The 22,619-nt window shown below is 45.4% G+C and overlaps 1 protein-coding gene across 3 annotated transcripts in view; it reads right to left on the bottom strand.

Moving 5' to 3' along the window:
* The window catches only part of LOC143325755 (transcription factor COE1-like), a 55,591-nt gene that overhangs the window by 14,123 nt on the left and 18,849 nt on the right, over positions 1 to 22,619 (bottom strand). For all 3 annotated transcript variants that reach the window (XM_076739054.1, XM_076739055.1, XM_076739056.1), the window contains exons 7-10: positions 11,760 to 11,841; positions 10,247 to 10,388; positions 7,747 to 7,877; positions 5,908 to 6,034 (exon numbers count right to left, since the gene is read on the bottom strand). In XM_076739054.1, the coding sequence (XP_076595169.1) occupies positions 5,908 to 6,034; positions 7,747 to 7,877; positions 10,247 to 10,388; positions 11,760 to 11,841 (482 nt within the window). The remainder of the gene's footprint in view (positions 1 to 5,907; positions 6,035 to 7,746; positions 7,878 to 10,246; positions 10,389 to 11,759; positions 11,842 to 22,619) is intronic.

The raw sequence follows: 22,619 nt of genomic DNA, 5'->3' as shown, positions 1-22,619 counted from the left end.
GCTCAACTTCTGAAGAATGACACACATTACAGGCCAGCTGGTCCACTGATAAAATAAGCCAAAACAATGAGATGATCACATGCAACAAATAAACAATGAATTATTTCTGAGGACAAATATTTGACATTACTTCCCTATTCTCTGATCTCTAAAGCCTTAAGGAGGATTTGCCCTGGATTAGGCCTGCAGTCTGAGGACGGGATTGTTCCAACAACATCCTTTCTTTTCGTCTCAAAGGGTTTTGTTTTTATGATGAATTTTTTATCAGTTCTCCACAATGTGCCAAATGAGCCTCGAGTGAACAATAGCATAAAAACCCCAAGACATACAGATACCCCCTATTACAAATAAAGAGACAATTTTGGTAATTGAGAGAGGAAGTGATATTGTCTCTGCTCATTTTCAAGGACCATAAACCAGAGGAGGAGTATGTGGGGGACAATGCGCACCACTAACTACCTGACTGTGTCTCTTTGGGGATTATCTTGGTGTTTTATGCTCTTATATCGATGCTCAATATCTCACATTTCACAACAGGAATTAGTGCTGGAAGAAGAAGAAAAAAAACTCTCCTGCCTCGAAAGAGGAGTGTTGTGTCGGTACACTCCAGGATTCAAAGCACACTCTCCTATACAGGTATATTTATAATCCTTAGCTGTCGCTCTCCAGAAGAGCAAATCAAAGCCAGTAAAACATAACTGCCATAAATAAATGAATAGATGAGCAACAGCCCTGGACTGGAGGGATTCACCTAGCAATCACCCACATCAGATCAGATCAATGCTCATGGAAATTTCATGAAGCCTAGAATCCACACCGCTTCATATTTCACTATAATAACCCACAGAGCCGCAGGGGGAGTGTGTATGAAGGGGTGAGGGGGCAGGAGAAGAGGCTAGGGTGGAGGGGTGCTGGAGGTATGAGCTTTAGGGGAGGAATAATGGGGGGGTGGGGGGTGGGGGGGTGATGTTTGGGTGGCAAGGAGTAGGTGGGGGGATGAGAGATAATTGAGAGGTCAGTACGGTGGAGTCGTCCTGGAAACACAAGAGAGGAGGAGGAGTGATGGAGGAGGTGGAGGGGAAACTACAGTAAGTGTCCAGTAGCCGTGTCTCCTTCTGCTCCTGTGTCACAACACTGTGTGTGTGTGTGTGTGTGTGTGTGTGTGTGTGTGTGGGCGGTAGGGGGGCAGTGAGTGGGTAGTGTACTTGCAGGGTTAGGTAATTGGCTCTGAGCCTTGATGTTAACACCTTAACAGGCCCGCAGACAGTAGGTAAGGAGCTGATCATATCACAAGCCTCTGTTTCTCTCTCTTTCTCGCTCCACTCCTTCGTCTCCCCTCTCCCTCCTCACATCCCTCACTCCCTCCCCCTCATTCCCTCCCCTCTGCAGTCTCCAGTGCTCAGGTGTGATCTCATAAGCGCTGCCTAGCGATCGATGCCGCCAGTGGCAGGGGGTTCAATAGCCCTGAATTACGGCTTCATTTCTCCCCCCCTTCCCCACACAGATGAGAGCTGCCCCCCGCCCCATCACCACACACACACACACACACACACACACACACACGCACACACACACACACACACACACACACACACACACACACACACACACACACAAACACCCCCACTGACTACTCACAATCCAGATCAATACCTTACAATCTAATTTTTATCCATTTTTCCATAAACCCCAAGATTGCGTTTATTTGCAGAATCCGACAAGCTAAATAAAGCATCGCTTGAACATGTCAGGGAGACTAATGCATGGCTGGAAATTCATACACAGAAAACAGATGAGTAGAGCTTTTTGCTCCTAAAGGAAGGGAGAGAATGAGGCTGAGAGAGGAGGAGAGGATGGCGGTGTGTGTGTGTGTGTGTGTGTGTGTGTGTGTGTGTGTGTGTGTGAGTGTGTGTGTGTGTGTGTGGGGGGGGGGGGGGGGGGGGGGGGGGCACGTGAAGAGATTCCACAAATCAATGGAGGTGTGGATGCTACTACAACCTACGCTCTAATTATGTGTTGTAAAAAGTGCACGTCGACAGTTAACAATACCTGACAGCACGGATCCTCACTGAGGAAATGCTAATTCTGAAAATCTGGAGGAAAAGTGCACGCTTGAATTAAGATATAAGGAAACATAAGAAATCATTCCGCCGGTGAACGGCGCTCATTTCAGCAGGGTATAAAATAATCTACGTTCGAAATTCATTTACATCATCATCATGGACCAGATGCTCCTGTAATAAGAACGGAGCATGCTAAAGAGGGAAGACAAGCCACATGGTGCAGAAAATTAATCTCAATCTCAAATAGAGGTGTGAATTTCCTCACTGTTAAGACTGTGTGCGGTTAATGTGAGTGTGTGCAGCTATCTCAGCTGGCCCTGTCTCCAGCTGGAGACCAGCCGTTTTAATCAACAGCAGGCCTCCACCCAAGCTCAATAAAAGACAGCATTCACAAATAGGAGCAAGACGAGTAATTGACCGGCTCGTGGTTGCACCCCACTTTTATTGCCAGATGACTCCATGCTGCATTTGTGTGTCTGTGATGCGTGGATGTGTGAATGTGCTCATGCATGAGTGTAGGTGTATCAAATGTGCATATGAATGCAGAACATATCTGTATCTGTAAAAATAGGCAATAGATTTCCTCACTGATTCTCTGGCAAATTGCATCAACATCATGATACCAACGCAAACAGAATCTGATTTATTACTAATCTGAAGTACTCAGGCACCATCTGAGCAAAACAATCTTTCTCAGCGTGTGTGAATAGCTAAATTAGGGCTAAAATAAATCAAAACTTTACAAAGCATGTTCATGCTTGCAACACTTACTGTGGTATCTGTGTTTCACTTCAGTGTCTGTGTAGTGTATAAAATGACAGTCTTTCCTCCACCCTAAAACTAATTTGGAGCACAGAGGAAAGGCAGAGGGAGACAGAGAGAAATGTCAGCAGCATCCCGGCTGGTTTAAATTCTGTTCTTGACTTTTGTCTTTCCCTCGCTCTTCACTGCAACTGAGTGATGTTTCCCACACACCTAATCTGCACTCAGCGCTGAAAAACTACCCCTAATGTTTGTGCGTGCGTGTGTGCAGATGCGTGTCGGTGCGCATGGTGCCGGCCTTAATGTGAGCCAGCAGAGCCTTTTAATATCAGCAGAAGCTGTAGCGGAAGCACTAAGCAGACAAGGCTGCATACTGAGGAGGGAGGGATTGCCTTTTGAACGACAAGGGTGATTCATCAACTCCCCCAATCTATGACCAGCATCCCTGTGTCACACACACAAACACATACACACAAGCACACACACACACGGGCCCAAGTGGCAGAGAGCATTATCACTCTATATTGCATGGAGAAAAGAAAAGGGAGAGCTTCTCTGATGAATGTTACAAAGACAGCAATCCAGTAAAAGGTGATACACAACCAAACATGGAGATGCATTTGTACAGGGGTGGGGGGGTGGGGGCAATGACCTGATAATGAGAGAGAGGGAGAGGGAGAGGGAGGGAGAGAGATTAGGGAGAGCTCTCAGGCCCAGAGGTGGGTAAGGCAGAGGGCAGAGAGAGGAACAGAAGGGGGATAAGGGGATAAAAAGACAGAGGAAGAGCAGAGAATGAAAAAAAAAAAACATTCTTTTATTCTTATCAGTGGAGAGCTTAATTGCCTTTGATGAGTCTAATTGGAGCTTTCTGAAGTCTAATGGCAGAGGAGTCCTCAGAGACGACAGAGGACACATTACTGTAATAGCTTCTCTCCGAATCTCCTCTGCACCAAAAGTCCCCTGCCTGTCTCCGCTGTCCTGAACTACAGCTGAAATCTTTCCATTCAGCGATGGGCGGTTGTGGCGTATCAATGATCACACAGAGGACGTTGGGGGAGTAAACCTATAGATGTGTGTGTGTGTGTGTGTGCGTTGGGTATGTTTGCAAAGTAGCAGTAGCAGCAGTATTGGGTATGTGGTGACTTAATTAGGTCTGTGAGCTGCTCGCTTTCCTCTCCTCAGCTGAAGTTGATTAGCAATGCCAGCTGTCCCCAATGTAATTCAGTGAGCGCATGTGTGTGTGATCGTGCGTGCACAAGTAATATATGAGTATATGCATGTCTACGAGTGCAGTGCTGAGTTGATGTGTGTGTGTGTATGTGTGTGTATGCGCGAGCTGCCAGCTGCCACGCAGTGCTGCCAATCCTCCATGATTAGTACCCACTGGCAACTGGGCTCAAACTGGTGCCAAACAGACCCAGGAGGGCAACATGGCCCATGGTAATCCTCCATCCCTCTCTCCCATCCTCCGCCACTCTTCCCTTTCTCATCTCACTCTCCACTCTCATCAATTGCTTTTTTGCTCCAAATACTCTGCTCATGCTCTTGTTGTTCTCTGCCTCTCATTCAAGATGCCAAATGTGAGCAGGTTCTTCCTCGCTAGGATAATGTAAAATGATAAAAAAAAAAAGGGGGGGGGGGGGCTGATAAAGGAGCTATGGGAGAGGTACAAATACCCGCTGAGGGTGGAGAGCAGTGGCTGAAGTGAAGTGTGTGAAGAGTAGAGCTGGGATCTATGCCTCGCCACGGTTGACTGTGTCACCGTGAAGGTGCCAGCGCTTGGCAAGCAGCAGCACAGTGTGTGTGTGTTCAGCTCCCAGCGGATGACCTCTTGCTACTTCTCACCTGTTGAGATTCTTCTATGTGCCTCCATAGAAGCCAAGAGGCAGAGAGAGAGAAAGGAGAGAGAGGATGAATTCATCCAAAGAAGCAAGTTTTGAATAAGTGAATGTGACAAGGGGAAAGAGTGGAGGGCTGGGAAGAGATAGGGTGTTTATGCATACGGTTCCCACATGTCTGGCACATTAAAAGGCTGCACACACACCTACACACACTTATATACACACAGCTCTATGGGTTTGGCAGAGTGCGGGCTGTTGGACAGCTCTGGCATGGCAAAGGCTGCTCACCCATCTGCCCTCTGTCTTAGTAATGCAGTTACTTGTCAATGTGCATGTGTGTGCTTGGAGTACATTCACACATACGTATAAACAAACACAGGCAGCCTATCGCAGCCTTTGCCGTAAGTACACAAACACAGAATCATAATTATGACCCATGGACATGGATTCTGTCCATGTACAGTAATTAGGACACGCACAAGATGCAGAAAACGCACGGCGGTGACGTGACGCACACGCTTTCTCTTGATTGTGATTTTGTCAAATGTTGGCAATTCGAGCCACGGCTTACAGCCTAAATCTATCAGCGGTTGAGATTACAGACAGATTTATGTGATTCACAGTCTCCCGGGGGACCTGTGGCCTCACATTGGTTAATCACTGCTTCACATTCACTCTCTCTGCTGCTCTACTCGCCGCATGGCTATAACTCTGCACCGATACGCTCTGATGTAACACACACGCTATTCACGCCCGTGCACGCTCCGTCAAAAAACACACTCCTCCTGAACCTCTTCCTTTGTGAATCATGCCTTCGACAGGGTTAAATCTCAATAATCCCACTAATCAAAAGGTTAAACCTCCCCCTGACCTTCACCTGCTTCATAGAAGAGGGCAAACACTTTTCCTCCTCTGATCACAGGCCTTTTTTCACTGAATTACTGCGTCTTGTTATTGAATTTTTAAATTGTTTAGCATGCACATTTTCCTCCAGAACACAGTGTAGAGCTTGCAAACTGCACCTGCTTTCTTCTAGCAGGTATTGCAAATACACAGTCCTTATGAAACCTAAAGTCACTATGTGTTTTTTTTTTATGTGATTATTATTTTTTTCTTACATGACTCTAAAGGCAACTTACTGTTTGAAGAAAATGAGAGTATCTGGGAGAAAACTGCATGAGAAAATTGGTGCTCGATCAGCTCCTTAGTGTTATTAGTAAGTGTACGTGCGTAGGTAGTACCTGTGTAGATGAAGCGTCCAGGTGTGCCTTTGCAGAACTGTTTGGATTTGTAGGACAGCGTGACCTCCACCACCCCCGGGATGTGTCTGGGTGGAGTTTGCACACGAATGGCATGGGGGGTGATCAGCTATGGAGAGCCAGAGAGGGCAAAAAGATTAATGCAATGAAACTCACATCCAAACACGTGCTCAGGGGACTATTCTCGGTTCGCCTCAGACCTTTTCCTTTGCAGCTTTTGACTTTCTTTGTATAATCAGCCTGAAAATGATGTGTTAGCGCTAAAGCCCTCAGGTGGCCTCGTAGCCTGAGGCAATGTCACTGTGCGGCTTAGGATGGTTATCAGTGCTGACATGAGCTCTGTAAGAGGGGTTCAAAAGCAGTTATCTGTTTATGAATAAAACACCACCTTCCTCTGCATACGTCTATTACACAGTATAAGTAAACATATAATATGCTCATCCGTGCTGCCCCCGTCTCTGTGTCTGTCAGCTGAGGATGTCTAGCTGCCGTTAGCCACATTAAAGCACCACTGTGTCTTAAACAGGCTCACTTAGTGTGGTTGATGAGCCTGCTCGCCATGTACGTCTGTGTGTGTATGCTGAAGGGTCTTTGAAGGAAAACGGTAACAAGACAAAACGCAGATGAGACCTCACAGAGTGCTCATTTCCTGCACGCTATAGTGAACTAGCACTCAAAGCTAGCAGCGCTCAAAAGCTATCAGTGCTGCTGCCAGTGCCTTGTGTATGTGTGTGCGCGTGTGTGTGTGTGCGCGTGTGTGCATGTGTTGTTCTAACTGTCCCTTTCATTGCTCACTTAGCTACGCTTTTATTGCACCATTGTCTGGCCCCACTCACCTCGCAGTGAGATAATATAAGAGCTTTTTATAGAATTATTCCTTTACTAAAGAGAAAGCTGTTTAGCTGCAGCGCTCACTGACCTTCAATTTCACACATAGACTACATTTACATTTTAGTCATGTGGCAGATGCTCCTTACAAAGAGATTCATACTGTACGGTGTGCACATATTCCAAGAAGGCAGATACTAACATAATAAAAGACAAGAAGGGAGCTGAAAGGAGAAATGCAAAAATATGCTACAGAGGGAAATGAGAAAGCAGGCTGTTCAGATAGTAAAATATTTTTGATGTGGGTGTATAGTAGTGCTGCAATTAATGATCATTATCATTATTAACTAATCTTTTTATTCATTTTTCAGATAATTGATTACTTTTTTAGTCTACAAAATGACAATAATGACAAAGCAAGTTTGCAGAGACCTTGGTCACGCCTGTAGTTTGTCTGAATGAGTAGAAAATCTCAAATGGATTCAATTTAATTTGATGTCAAACACAGAAAAGAGGACTATTCAGCTAACGTTTGGCATTTTACTTGAAATGAACTGAAATTAAAAATCAATCATAAAAAATGCTGACGCATCAACTTATCTCTTAATTGATTCTTTGATTGAGCTTGTTTACAACTGACAAACACAAGATGATTAAAGGAAGGAAAAAATGTATTTCTGAAAAATCTGATACACACACACACACACACACACACACACACACACACACACACATATATTTATTTATATATTCTGACTTTTCTTTCATTTCAAAAACAATATTTGGTTAAACTGCTTAAAACTCAAGCCTACACTAAGGCCGTAACCTGTGAAAGGGGCCCCAAACAGACTAGTTTTAAATGGGCCCCAGGGCCACCAAGATTAGGAACATGGGAACCACTGTTTTGCAGAAGCTGCTGCTAAATATTTAGTAGACAGAATGCACACATCTGCACACACTCTTGTTCTTTCAGGAGACCAGATGGTGACTCACCTCACTCCAGACCAGCATGGTTCCGAAGATGACCTGCAGGCCGTCAAAGAAGTTGTCCCCAATGATGATGACGGTAGCGCCACCTGTGGTCCAGCCTTCACTGGGGCTGATGGCTTTGATGCTGGGGGTTGCTGCAAAATTCATAGAAAAAATAGCTTAGACGCTAACTAACCTAATGACAGCCCATAAAGGTCCTTGCTATTGGCACCTTGTACAGTTCTTCCCATCTCTCTCTCTCTCTCTCTCTTTCACTCTCGCACGCACACACACACACACACACACTCACACATCACCTCTCTCCTCTCTCCCAGGGGTCAGGGGCGAGCGAGGAATACTAATCAGAGTGATTATACGCACCCCGTTATTAAACATCACCCCTGCCCTGTGTGTGAGGGCAGCGGCGGTGCGCTTGTTTTATGACACGTGGCAAAGCGTGCAGGCGTGTAAATGTCAGGTGTGCTGAGTGTCTGATCAAAGGCCACACGACCGGGGAGCAGAGCAGAGCCAACAGTAGCTCTGTCCTCTGAATACGCCGCCTTCATTAAGCAAACACTTAGCTCTTGCTCAGCTGTCTGCCTCGTATATATCCGTGAAACTATCTCAGTGCCTGGCCACCGAGCGCATGGCCACACAGGGTCATTTCAGCTCCTGCTTGGATATTTGTAATGCGTTTTGTAAGCTTTCAGTGTTTTCTCTTAAAGCATATTCTTCATGTGTTATCAGACAAAGTACATGGAATAACAACAATAAACCACATTTTCAATATGTGGTATTCAGTGTGCTTTTTGACCTTATCTGCTGGTATTATGGACTTGGAGATTACTGGATGTGATTGAAGAAAAGAACAGCATTGGGAAAATACATGTTTATACAAGCTAAATCTCCTCTCCTTAACAGATATGCGGCTTGTCAGACATGCTGTAATTCTGTAAAGCGGCATAATCCACTTTAGACTAGGCTGACTTTTTTCCCTGAAGCCTAGCCTTTGCTCTTTTGCCTGACTCCCTGTTCTGCTGATCCTCCCCAACAAGCTGGAATGATATTTAGCCCCCTGATACGCCTGCAGAGATCAGCGTTCACCAAGCAGCAATCTGTGGCCGTAATCATGGCCTAAGATGCCTCTTTTTCACAGTCGCTGATATTATGTGCGCTCCATGTGCATGTGTGGAAGTGTGTGCTTGTGTGTGTGTGTGTGTGTGTGTGGATTAACCAGATGGTGGAACGTGAATCCATGTGATAGGATTATACTTTGGGGTGTTCCTCCGTGCCATCTGTTCAACTCTATGTGCTGCTCATCTATTACCGCCTGAAATGGGCCCCCAAAGTTGTGTATCCTGCGCACAAACTCAACACACACTGGAAACAAAAAAGAAACCTCTGTCCTCTTTGTTATCATTTCGTCTTTTCTTCATACGATCACCCTCTTTTATCCCTTCCTCTCATCATGTCTGCGTCTCTCCCTTTCCCCCTCTGTCTTGTTCTTTCACTTCTGCTGTTTCTCCTTCCAACCCCAGTCATCAGGAGAATAGAAAATCAGAGAAGAGGAAATTCCCAAACAAATCTCTCTGACACAGGGAACATCTGTTAGCATCCTGTGCGTACTCTTCTTTCCATATAAGATCCAAGTCTCGCTGACGTCTTCAATATGTCTCGTCTTTGTGAACTTTTCTAATCATTTGTGAGACCGGTCGCATGGACAAGTGGTCCACCTTACCTCTGGAGAATAGTCATTAGAAAGACTTAACCACAACATTCAATCTTAATGCAATCTACTGTAGGCCATCATGTAAATCCCTTCTTAGTTTTTTGTCATTATCATCCCTGAGGTTGACTTTCCTCAAAGAAAAAAATATGTTTCTCTTATTCAATGTCTGGGAAATCGAAATGAGAAAATAACTGGATTAGGGACTTGGGAATCAGTACGGGCTCCTAAATCATGCGCACATGTCATTATGAAGTATTAAAGGTTTGGGTCTGACTGTGCATGCGGGGGTGTGTATGTGTGCGCAGGGGCTTTTTCGTGTGTGTATGGGTGTGTTTGAAAACCTGAGGGATGGGGAGTGATGGAGGGCTGGAGGATAAAAGCAGGTCTCCGAGGAAATAAAGCCAGTGTTGGCTTTAAGCAGAACAGACCTCATAAGACACATAGTGCTTATGCAAGGCAGAGTAGAAGGCCCAGAGGCAGAGACCTGAGGGGAGCAAGCCACCAGGGAGAGACAAGAGACTCACTAGCTACCACTCTCTCCTCTCTTAGCTCGCCTTAGAAACCCTACAAGAGAGGAAAGTGAGAATCTGGGAGGAAGCAGCAGAGAGATAAGAAAGAAGGCAAGAGAGTAGGTTTGAGAGGGATAGAGCGGAGACAGAGGAGGGGTTGAGTGCAGAGCCAGACAGGGAGGGAGGGAGGGAGGGAGGGGAGGGGAGTTGAACAGACAGAGAGAAAGTGAGGAAGACAAAGAAAGTCGGGGAGAGAGCCTGGGTGTTTTGTTCCTGCTTTTAATACCGTGTTCCAGGTAGGACGGTGTTCCTTCCGAGGGATCCAGTCTTCGAGCTCGACGCCCGTGTTTGGAGTTGTTGTGCACAAACATGTTGTCTGAGACGGCCAGGACGTGACCCTCCACGCTCACCGTAGTCGACACAACCACCTGAGAAACCATGAAACCACATGGAGCTACAGTGAGCCTCACTCTGACAGACACCTACAAATTAGATATGCAGTAGTGTGTATGTTGTTGCGAACAGGGCTTTGAAAATTACTGGAAAATCTTATGTGGATTCAGCGCAGACTTTTACTTTGAATGGAACACACATTAACACCTCCAATGGCATATTTCATATTTTTCCTAAGACCAGAGATCTGGTAATATAGTTTTAAGGGAGTAAATGTGTATTAAAGTAGCATTAGTACCCAGGAAGTAAAGCACTTCTTTTTAGTTTATTTTCCTGTGTGTGTTGAATTTGGGCGAGCTTTACTCTTCGTTCTGGACTTTTCCCTGGGAAGGTAACTCTGCCTACTTTCTGTGTTTTTGCTACATATGTGACACTGGTTACTTTGCACCTGCAATAACAGATTTTTGGATATCAGGCGAACAGGAAGGAAACACTCTTTAGCTGCTAAATGCTCCACTATGTTCACCAGCGAGTCACTAACTTTGGCTGTCTGCTGAGATGCAAGTAGTGTACAGTTGGCTTTTCAGAGCCTTTTCACCGAAAACAGCTGTCTGCTGCAGCCGTAAATGACTAGTGTAGTGTTGAGCTGTAGTGAGAGTGAACCAAAATAGTAAAGCTGTGGGCCAGAAAATCAAAACAATGAGCTGAAAGATACTAAAAATATCCTTGAGCTGAAGTGAACTGCAGGGTTGGTGATCATTTTCTGTGGGTCATCACTGCAAGCACTCCCTTTCATATTTCCTGTAGCTATTGGGCCCATTTTTATACACAAATCAATAATATCGGCTTTAAATAAGTGTCAAGTGAATACATCTGCAGTGAAAGTGTAATTCATTTTTACGCATACGTCTGCTAATTAGAAATGTATGGAGGCATGCTTATTGCAAGGCTGCTGCGTAGCTTGCAACACAGTACATTGTTGGGACCATTTTGACTCCAAGGGGCATTTCGTAAGTACAGCTCATGGTGTTGCAGAATAACAGAGCATTTGTGCAAGGGAGGCCTTGTAAATGCTTTGTTTCTTTACAATTGCAGATTCAATAGAATTTTTTGTTGCAAACACTGACAGAAAGAACGTTTATGCGATTATTTTATGTGAATTTTCTTCGTCTTTTTGTAACATTGGTGCACACTATGCTCTCTTTTGTCTCTGGATTTATCCTTGGGACAGCACAGAGTGCATTTATATGAGTGAGACCCTGTACATGCTTTGCTTCTCTTCAGCTGCAGGATGCTGCTGCCATGTCTGGTGCCTTGAGAAAACATTCTGAAAGACAGTTCCGAGAAGTGTGGTCCTTGTTGACTATACATGACACACTGTATGAATGCAGACAGCTGCACCTCACCTGAAAACGCCTCATGTCTCGAGGGTTCCCTGCATTCTTCAGGCAGTTCTGGTTACACTTCAGGAAGAACTTGAGGAAGAACCTGTGTATGCAGATAAAGAGAGAAAGACAGAAACAAATGAGCTAGTGAAAGAGCAGCTGTCTGCCATTGAAAGTACAGCATGAGCTACTTCAACAAAACACCAAATACAAATAAAACAAATAAAACGGCAGTGGCAGACAAGGCTCATACACTCTCCCACCCTCATCCATCAGTTGTTTATGACAAAGGCAGTTTCCTATGTAAAAACGGCTCCGGGATATTGTGTAAGATGCTACCTTGTATATCCATCTCCAAGCTGCTGTCACAGCTTGCCATAAACTCACCAGGGCAGACGCAGGCCCCCCCAGCTGCAGAGCCATGTGACGGAGGTTGTGCTGTAGCTACTATGCAGCACAGTGTTGCCATTCCTGCCTCTCTCAATCTCAGTGTGAGAGACCACATCAACAGCACCTGCCATGCATTATTAATAGGCTGAGATGGCAAGTATGGCTACCCACATCAATACTTAATGAGGGAGGGAGGGAGGGTCGAAGGAGTAAAGGGGGGAGTGTGGGGGTGGGGGGCACCGGAGGCCTGAAAAGCAGAAAGGGGACGGTTGACAATTTATTCCCTAGCCCCACCCCAAGGCTTGCAGCCTGACAACTTCTTCTTTAACTGAAACTACAGTACTGTAGATCTCTTCCACTCTCCCCTCTGCATTGTCTGTCTCTCCGAGAAAAAAAAAACAAAAAAAAAAACCTGATATCAAATGAACCGCGAAAATAAACAGCGCCGTGTACAAATAAACAGGAACCCTCAAAAGGGGGAAAATAAAACTACAACATCCCGCCCTCCCCTCCTCCTCCTCCTCCCTTTGAGGTAGCTCAAAGAAGTGCTGACAGCTGAAACTGCTTACAATACAGATCTCCACCAGCCAGAGAGAGAATCACTCCTTTGCTCAGCTTTTCTTTCATATGTCTTATTTTTTACCCTCCGTTCATTTGTTATGGCTACGATTCTGCACTGGGCAGCGCGTTTGGAGCCAACTGCCTTAGATATAATCATGCGCGAGAAAACGCATCACACCCACATGCACACACACACACACACACACACACACACATACAGAGACATGTCAACAGAAACCCAGTAAGCAGCAGCGCGCCTTGGACAATCGCTTCATTTCGGGAAAAAAAAAAAGAAAACAAGAGAGCAAAGAAGATAAATGGACAGACCAGAGTTCTGTCTCATTTCAAGGGCCAGCATACTGCTGTGCACATTACAAGCATCTGATGTAACACAAGAACTCGTGAATTTATCCCTGACAACTTTTAAATTCATGACAGCTGGTTAGTGGTAGACGGTCTTCTTCGAGTAAAGAAGAAAAAGCCTCATATGATCTGAATAACAAACTGTCTCTCTCTGCTGCTCCTCTTTTTTTCTTCTGCTTTGTTTGTCTTCTTATTTACGATCTCGGTGGCGCAAGAGGCTAAATCTGAATGAGAAGGGGGAAAGGAAAGAGGGAGAGAGGGGGAAGCAGAAAGTTGGAGGAGAAAATGACAGAAAGATAGACAGAGGGACGTGGTAGAGAGTATGTGAAATCCGAAAGGAGAGACAGACCACCCTCCTGTATATTTTAGAGGCTGTAGGCCAATATCTCAATAATTCATGAAGCAGAGAGGTGGGTTTTTTTTTTCTTTTCTTTTTTTTCTTTTTTTTTACAGTGGCTGTTGGACCACAAAGGCTGAGGGTCTCCCAACTTTCTTATCTCCTTGAGGTCAGAGAGCAGCCTTGCAGACAGCTGGGGACTACATCCACTTGTCCAACATACTCCACCTTCTTCACTGCACCTCCTGTTTAATTCATTGACTGCGCTCTTTCCCCAATGTGTCCTCCTCCTCCTCCTCTGAGGTGTTCATGATGGACGGATGATGGATAAGTGGACACGGAAAAGTTAGGGTCACCAGAGGATCAGGAGGTTAAATATTAGAGTAGGGGCTGAAGACAGGAGGTGGATGAAGAAGAGGAGGAGGAGGAGGAGGAGGTGGAGGAAAAGGAAAAAGTGAGCCTGTGCTGAGATATTGAGTGCGAAAAAGAGATGAAGACAGTAAGTCAGAGAGTCAGCATGCCTCATTCGCTTTGCCATATGTCAGCGTGTCCCCTCGATCTCCTGCACGCGTGGATCATCTGATTCATTATTTACATGACTTAAGGTGTCTGGAGTCAGCCGCACGGAAACATTACAAAACTGTAGCATGTTGATTCCTCGGTGCTCTATCTCATCTCCCCGGGAGCCGGGGGACTAGAATCACCGCTGCACACATTTACATGGATCAACAGAGAGTGGGCGTGGGGGGGTGGGGGGATAAAGAGCGTGTTGATATGCAATAGCAAAGAGATTACCATAAGGATTTATGGATAATCTGATTGACAGCTGACCAGTAAATATGGACAGATAGCTGATGATAGCCTATAACTCTCTCATTTGATCTCTTAAGCTCTCTATTATCATGTTTTCCTCCTTTTTAATCAATGAAAAAGATCATTTATTGCTTCATAACTGTTGCCCTGTCTGACTTCATACCTACCCTCACACTCCTCTCCACTGAGCTCAAGCAATCAATGACCATGTTCCAAATGTGTTCATTTAAATTGATTTTAATGTGGATGTTAAGTGACAATACTTTTCATACAATTTCAAATTTTCATCTCCCATTGCTTTAAGCTAACTCCAACATTGTTATTAGCTACCTATTTCTACTTCTCCTCAGTTCACTCAATACCCGTACGATCATTGTTGTAGCCACCACTGAGCACACAGAGGTAACATCGGTACATTATCTTAAAAATTGGCGATTTTAATAACCTGAGGTGAAATTGTATATATTTAACAATGGCAAAAATTCTGCATGCTCTTTATTAAGGCTGATTCTGGTGTTTTTTTAGACCTTTTTTTCCTTAGTCTTTACGTTTAATGTTAGATGAAATGTAGAGAACACCGAATAACAATTAAATGATAAAAAAAAAAGATGTGAAACAATACCTAGAAAAGGAAAAGTTGAAATGGGCACAGTGGGCTCAGGGTATCTAATATCCCGGCTCTGGTCCTGCACACGATGTCTCAAATTCTTACAGGCGATGTTGCAAAACCTAAACCGCATCTCATCTCAAAACATACATTTTCAGTTGGTCTATAGATAATACTGTCTCCTGCAAAAATTCTTGTTTTGATTATTGCCCCCTCTACCTTGTTTGTATTTGAGACTCTCGCTGGTTTCAAGCTGTTTTACTGTGCAGACTCCACCGCTACAAATATTACCAGTGCAAATTGCTGCGGCGGCCGGATTAAATGAAATAAAACCATTTTGCTCTCACGTAATTACCCCCAAATCCAGGAATGGCGGTGGAAGTGAATTTGTGTAAATAACTGCTTGGCCTCTTGAAGCCTCATGGCATAAATGTGTAACAGCGAAAACGAACGAATAAACACATGCAGCCGGTCGCCGTAGTAATTTAATGATCTCACACTTTCATCATATCATAACGGGCATTATTTGTCACTTTGGAGCAATTAAACACAAAATCACCCTCTGCCCATAAAAAACAAAACAAGGAAAGCAATTATAACACAACTTTTAAGTAATCCCTGTAGCATCTAAATATTATTACTGTGGTGATAAAGATTGTCTAAGCGATTAGCTAACAGCAAGGAAGCCTCCGAGGGACAATTCTGTTAGATTTTCTAATAATTTTCCTACATTAGCAACAAATGAGGTAAAGAGTTGTTTTCCTTGTCAAATTTAACACGGATAACTTAAGAACTGTGTGGTTTTATCTTCCTCAGTAGTTCAAGTTTATTCATCTTTTCAGCCCTTTGTTCCACATTGAGCTGTACATCTTGGTGCCTCATTTCTTCATTCTATGCCCCTCCTCTCTCTGCTCTCTCTGTTGTGTTGTGTTGTGATGCGCTGTAAAAATGGCTGTGGGTGACGCCATAACTCAGTCCTCTCCCTCTCACTCCATCCATTTCTGCCATACAGATCATCTCCAGAAGAAAAGCACTGTGTCTGGCTCCTAATATGCTTCATGAGGTGTGTAATTCACTGTGCTCCGGAGGGGAGCCATTTGTCTCGGGGGTTAACTAAGTGACACAACAGCACTTCCCCATGCCTGTCACCACCGTGGGACATGTTGAACTAATCTAAGCAGGTAGAGGAATGGAAGCTCCTGCACTCCAGCAATTAAGCATTAAGATTTGTTCAGGAAATCAATCCTAATGGAGTCAGAGGCAAGTTCAAATTAAGTGTAAATATTTGTAAGCAAATATAACGTTACAGCGGGGAAAAAAAAGGAGTGACAGAGAGTCGACCTGAGTAAAATTGAAGTCTGGCGCTCTCAGAGAACCAAACATCCTCCTCAGCTCCTGCTTTGTGTATTTTCTTTTCCTCCCCTTGTGTTTCATTTCTCGTATTCTTTCTTTTTTCTGCAACTCCTTCTTTCGTGCGTTCCGCCATGCATCACTGACACTTCAACCAAGTGCCTGACTGGCTTGTTTTCGTGGTGACCTGTCTCCCTGCCTGCAGTATATAAGGCACACACACACACATGCACACATACACACACTAATTTAGGGAGATTTATGAGGGGGGCCTTGCACCAGGAGCCATGCAGGCTGACCCCAGGGGTGTAGGGGGGCACTGGGTGGGGGAGGGGGCCAGGCTCCACAGGGGGGGACATTAATAATCCAGAACCAGGTCTGTCTCTGGGCCTGGCCCTGGGCCTCGGACACCAGGCTGTAACAGGCTGCAGTGGCCCAGTTTACTGGGAGAGAAACATCCAGTTCTACATGCCATACTAATACCAGACAGATGGATATTCATCTAAAAGAGACAAAACATAAAAGAAAACATGCAAAAACACATATTGAACACACAGAAACACAGGGGTAGACACACAAAGTGAGACCATCACACACACGCACGAGCACACTTCGCTCCATTCCTTTGGAGTGCTACTCCTCAAAGTAGCAGCAAGCACCTCTATATTGCCCTCATGTCTATCTTAAGTGTCATGATTTATTCAAATAGAACATCTCACTGCGCTGAAAAATTCATTTCAAGCTCGCTCTGTGCATCGTCCCATCCTCCTCTTCGTCTGTATCTGCTCGATGTGTGTGCATGTCATGTCAGCTGAATTTGCCCCGTTGTTAAATATTTCTCAGAACAAATGGACCCTGGAGGAGGGAGGCGGTGGGTCAGGGAGGATCCACGCTGTGCCTTTGCCGCTCAGGGAGAGGCCCCACTTGGGAGAGATCGTTCCTCGCTTCCCCCGGAGCTGGAGCTCCGGTCCCAGCTTGGGGACAGAAGTCCCAGAGACACTTATCCAATTGTGTTTCATCCATTTCATCCGAAAAGGATCATTCAAAATTCAACTGAGAGATTGTGCAGGCAGCATTGGAAGACAGGAAATGAGATCTTTCTTGCATGGGAACAGCGCAGGAGAAAGTAGTGCTGGGTTCAACAACTTGTAGCCTGATAGTATCACTACCTGTGGCCTGGCTTTACACCAGAGCACCAGGGGGAAAAATGCAACCAAATAAACATCTGTGCATGTGTGTGTGTGTGGGTGCATGCATGTGTGTGTGTGTGTATGCGTGCGTGTATCAAAGCCATGATGAATAAGAGGCTGTCTGGGTGATGGACAAGCTTGGCAGGCGGTGCTGATTGAAACACTTCCTCTGTCGGGGCCTGGCCCATTAATCTGATGGAGACAGAGACAAAGAGAGAGAGAGAGAGAGAGAGAGAGAGAGAGAGAGAGAGAGAGAGAGAGAGAGAGAGCGAGCCCAGACCACGGGAGTAATGAAGGGTCCAGGTCCCTCTCACCTCAGCGCTGTCCTGCCATGCTGGGACGCTGTGCTACCCTGTCCAGCCCAAACCCTGTCCTCGTGGGACTGACCAGTGAATAATGGCCCTGTCATCAGCCTGGGTAGATGCTGCCGCACAGCCGAAGGGTGTGTGTGACCGCGTGTGTGTGTGTGTGACCGCATGCTTATGCCCGCCTGTGCGCCTCCCTGTGCAGTCATTTACCCTAACTGTTCTCTGTACCTTAGTTTTAGACTGATGTATTCATATTGAATAGTGTTGATTTAAGCACATGTTAAACTTAATGCATAATGCATCGACTATATATAGCTTGATAAAGAGCATTGTGTCAGCCCAGGACCAGCCCCATACATTGTGGGGATGAATGTGCCGCTTGCAAAAGTTCTTTCTTTTTGTTCCATTTAAGCACCATATTAAATCATAACTATGACTGTGACTGTACACAGGCTCAAGGTTATGTTTCTAAATGCAGCAGGATCAGAAATCAGAAACTTAATTAGTGTGCTGCGTTTGTTCTCGGGTGAAAAGTTGTTCCCTCCAATGGGTCTTGAGGGAGGAATATGGAAGCAGCGAGTGGGAGAAACCGAGACAGACAGAGTGTGTGTGACAGAGGGGAGAAAGAGGAAGATTGATACTGAACACAGACGTATGGCTTCCTACAACGCCTGTGTGTGTCTGTGTGTGTGGACATGTGTGTTTTGGCCTTAGCATCCCTCTGTGTTTATCAAACATATTACAGCTCCTTCTAGATTCCTCACCTGCACACCCCCAGCCTGCTACATATGGCCCACCAATCACAAAATAAGGAATCATGCATACATTAGCATAGCTAATGGCCTACCCTCTCCATTTAATATGCAAATTTCCTGAAACATTACTGAATGCCGTCTGTTCTAAATGAATAAATTTGAATCGCAATTAGAATAATCCTTTATAATTAATGAAAACTGTCAATTTTGGTTCATAAGTAATTTGATTAAAGTGGTGATGGGACACTTATGAAGTTCATCGGGCTGCGAGGAGTGTGAACACACACTCGCACGCATGCATGCAAAACACACGCACACACAGAAGCTGCATGACAACCAACAGCAGGGCCAGAGCTGCATTATTGATGAAGATGATTAATAAACTTATGAAAGTGGTTGTCACACATGCCAGACCTTTTTTTTTTTTTAACCAACACAACTTCTTTCCACTCCTTTACCGCCGTGGAGAAACAACAGATCAATCATGCCTTTCTGCCACCTGACACAGAGGGAAAAGTGAGGGAGTGATTGAAAAGGTTTCCCGGCCTCATGGTGCTGTGTCAGTGGCCTGTCTGTCCGGTGGGAGACACTGATGGACTGTCGAGGCAGAGAGAGAGAGAGAGCGCCGCGCACACACACATGCCAAGTCATTACAGGGGGTTGAAACATTTCCTTGTTGTTTCTCACAGGGGGACGGGCAGTGCTGCTGTTTGCTGGGTTTTATCAGTGTATAATAACATGTTATGAGGGCCATACAGTTAAAGAAGAGGGTGGCCAGTCTGTAACTGCTCAGCAACATCCCCTTCTTCACCATTAACTCTCTCATGCTGTGCTGTGCTGCCACTGAAGCGTATAATGGTGTCACTTAAATTAGGGTCACTCAACTGTGGGAAATTGTTGCAATGTGCGCTGCATGTGTATCTCTTCCCCTTGTACTGTATGTATATGAACGTGCGCACGCTGGTGTTTGCAATGCGAGTGTGTGTGTACGTGAGTGTGTTTGCATGGCTTCAACCCAATAATAATGGTCCAGATAGTGTAGAGCCTCGCAGACTAATTAGCCATATCACTGAGAAAATAGCAGCCTGCTAATTAATGGGTATTATGGCATTTCAGAAGTCACTGCTCTAATTGGGAGGGAACTGAGCCTCGCATTTCCATACTGCAGTAATACCGGCTTTATCTGCCTGTCTATCGGTCTGTCTGTCTGTCTACCTACTTGGCATGCTCGCTTTTAAACACAATCCTCCACATGCACGCAGAGAAAATAATTATCCTGCACATGCTCACATTTTCAAATGCACACATACACACACAGTAATGCACAGGGGTGTATATGTACATATGCTGCCAAGCTTTTTTTTTTTTTCACATAAACAGAGCTACTTTAAAAACAAGGGGACAAGAATCATTCATTTTTGCAAGCTCGGACACATATTCTTATACATTTATTCTGAGAAAAAAAGATTTTTTTTTATTGGAGGAAAAAAAAAAGCTAATGCAAGTGAATTGGCGGGTAATATAACACATCTGAATAATTCTCTGTATCATTTTGTATGTGTGTGTCTCCAAAGCAGCTCCCTCTGATACACATGCATACATGCATATCCCCTATAGATTCCTCTTAACCCTATCAGACGGTGGGACAATCAAAATAGATTTGCATTCAAATGCCACATGCTCAGTATCAAATATCAAATCAAGCCCGAGTCACTGAGACAGACAGTCATCTCCTCCTTGCTCCCTCCACCTCCCCTCCTGCATCTCCTCCGCCTTTCTCTTCTCAGGGTCCCAGGGACTCCCATTCTCCCCCGGACGAGCTCTATCGAGGAGTGACAGGCTGTGGCCAGGGCTTGATTGACAGCCTGTTGATGTTCCTCTTTCACCACACACACAACCCTCTCCCTCTACACACGCGCACACACTCCTTGCTTGCCTCTACCACCTCCCCCTGCTCGTGCACTGGTCTGGGTGTCAGTGATAGCCCCTGGGCTAGTGCCCTGCAGGCTGCACAGCACTATACATACAAATCACAGTGTGTCAGCCTTGTGAATGGGGCCATTTTGACTTTGCCCTTGTAAAGTCAGCCCCCCCCTTGAAGCAGGCTGGATCTGTATCCTGCCTCTTTTCTACTTTCCCTTTCATTCTTATACGCACAGTGAGGCAGATGCATGATGAAACCTACACAAAGGCACAAGTAGTAGGAGTCTGCACACACATAAACACACATGAGCACAGAAACACACAGGAAAAATGGCAGATTTAAATGTGGTGCTAATGGGCAGCACCTCACAGGGGCAGGGTATAAATACATCAACAACAGCACACACACGCATAGACAATCCTCACACACCATAACGGCCAAGACCCGGGGCCTAATCTCACACACTCAGCTAGTACACCTGGTTAATGTTAAGAGGGCAGTTATAGTCAATTACATTCCCATATAACGCATAAACCTCCACCCCGCCTGTGCTGGGAGAGTGATTGAAAACAGGCCCAGAACGCACCGGGGTCCAGACAAAAAGTCAACTTCCCACCCCTGACTTTCCCATTCAATACATGTGCTGTATTCCTGTTCCATATTCTGGTGTACAGGGGGCAAACGGGAGGGGGGGGGAGGGTTTGGCTGCCATTTGGATATAAGGCAGCGAAAGAGCAGGAGGATATGGAGTCATATGAGGTACTGGAGAGGAAGACAAAAGGAGCGAGAAGAGGGAGATGGTGAGGGCTTTGTCTCCCAGGTGCGGTCCAGAGGAGGAGCAGTTAGGGTCGGGGTGAGAGGGTGGCGGACTGGTGGTGGCGGCGGTGGTGCTCCATGTGGGTGGCGTGGGAGTTAAGGGGGACAGCGGTTGTAAGCAGGAGTTTGAGACTGACAGGTGACATTACCCTGCGTCATGGCTGGAGGGACAGAGGGACAGAGGGCGCGATGGTTATCCAAGCAGAGAAATGTCAACGTCCAGACACCACTGTGACACACACACACACAACCACACACACACATACACAAACAAGAGCTGCACAGACACACAAGTACACAAAGATCCAGGACAAAGGAGTCTGGAGTCTTTGAGAGCAAAAAAGGCTGGCTACAGTGGGCAGAGATGAAGAGATTACATCCTCTCCATTTAAAAAAGGAGGAGATGAGAATAAAGAGACAAAGCAGAAGAAAAGGCTAAGAGCCACTGGCTATACTATTACGAGTCAACAACCTTGCATTTATTCATATCGTCTGCTTCCTAAACACAAGCTTGCATCCGTTCATGAAGGTAGCTCTTTCTTCACATTTGTCCCTTTTCAGTCTGTTCTCTGCCGCTTTCATTAAAGCCTAACCTAATTTTGGCAAAGCTTATAAAATGTCCATATTGCTGCTCATTCGACCCCATTGATTTAGTGTTTGGTTAAATATTCACGACTGTGGATGCAATTAACATGCTGTTAATGAATAATTGATCGCATCTTAAGCGGCCATAAAACTCATGCATATTAATTATTGAAACAGGAAATATGAAAAAAAAACAACCTTCCTTGTTTTGCCTCAATCAACATTCTTTCATTTTGTTTCTTTAGTCAGGAAGGCCTGTTGAGAGTATTCAAGGGGGGAAAGTGCAGCTTATGAGTGTGTGTGTATGGGAAGGAGACAGGAGGCAGAAAGTGCCATGAACACTATGCAAATGCCTCCCGTAAACACCGCTTTAACAGCTCTTGTATGCATTTAAGCTGCCTTTGAGTACATCCATTTAGCTCGTACATACATCTCTGCCCGTGTGTCTGTGCTTCGTACAGCTCAGTGTGATGTGGAGTACAGTGCGGGTGAGCGTTGTGTTGACAGCCTCAGTGTGACAGAGGCAGTAGCTGCCTGTTTTGAGAGGCAAGTGTTTACCAGGAGTGAACACAAAAAAAAAAACAAAACAAAAAAAACAAATCTGGCGAACATGGGAGGCTTGTCAGTGTGAGACTGGAGATCAGTCAGCCAACAATGAGCTTTCCTCTCCCACTGTGTCCTACTAGTGTATGGTTATAGGCTGATGTCACCCCTGGCACCTCCCCGGGCCCTGGTGAGTGGAGAACAATAGTGTAGAGAGGGTGATGGAGGGGGGGAGTCAGCCTGAATGTGCCTTACACTAACGCTGCGATGCACCTGTGGTCAGGTGAATATTTGACTCCCTTCCCCTGTGTGTGTATGTAAGAGAGCAAAACCCTGTGT

Source organism: Chaetodon auriga, chromosome 9, assembly GCF_051107435.1.
Source record: "Chaetodon auriga isolate fChaAug3 chromosome 9, fChaAug3.hap1, whole genome shotgun sequence".
NCBI lineage: Eukaryota > Metazoa > Chordata > Actinopteri > Chaetodontiformes > Chaetodontidae > Chaetodon > Chaetodon auriga.
This window is presented reverse-complemented; position numbering and strand designations above follow the sequence as displayed.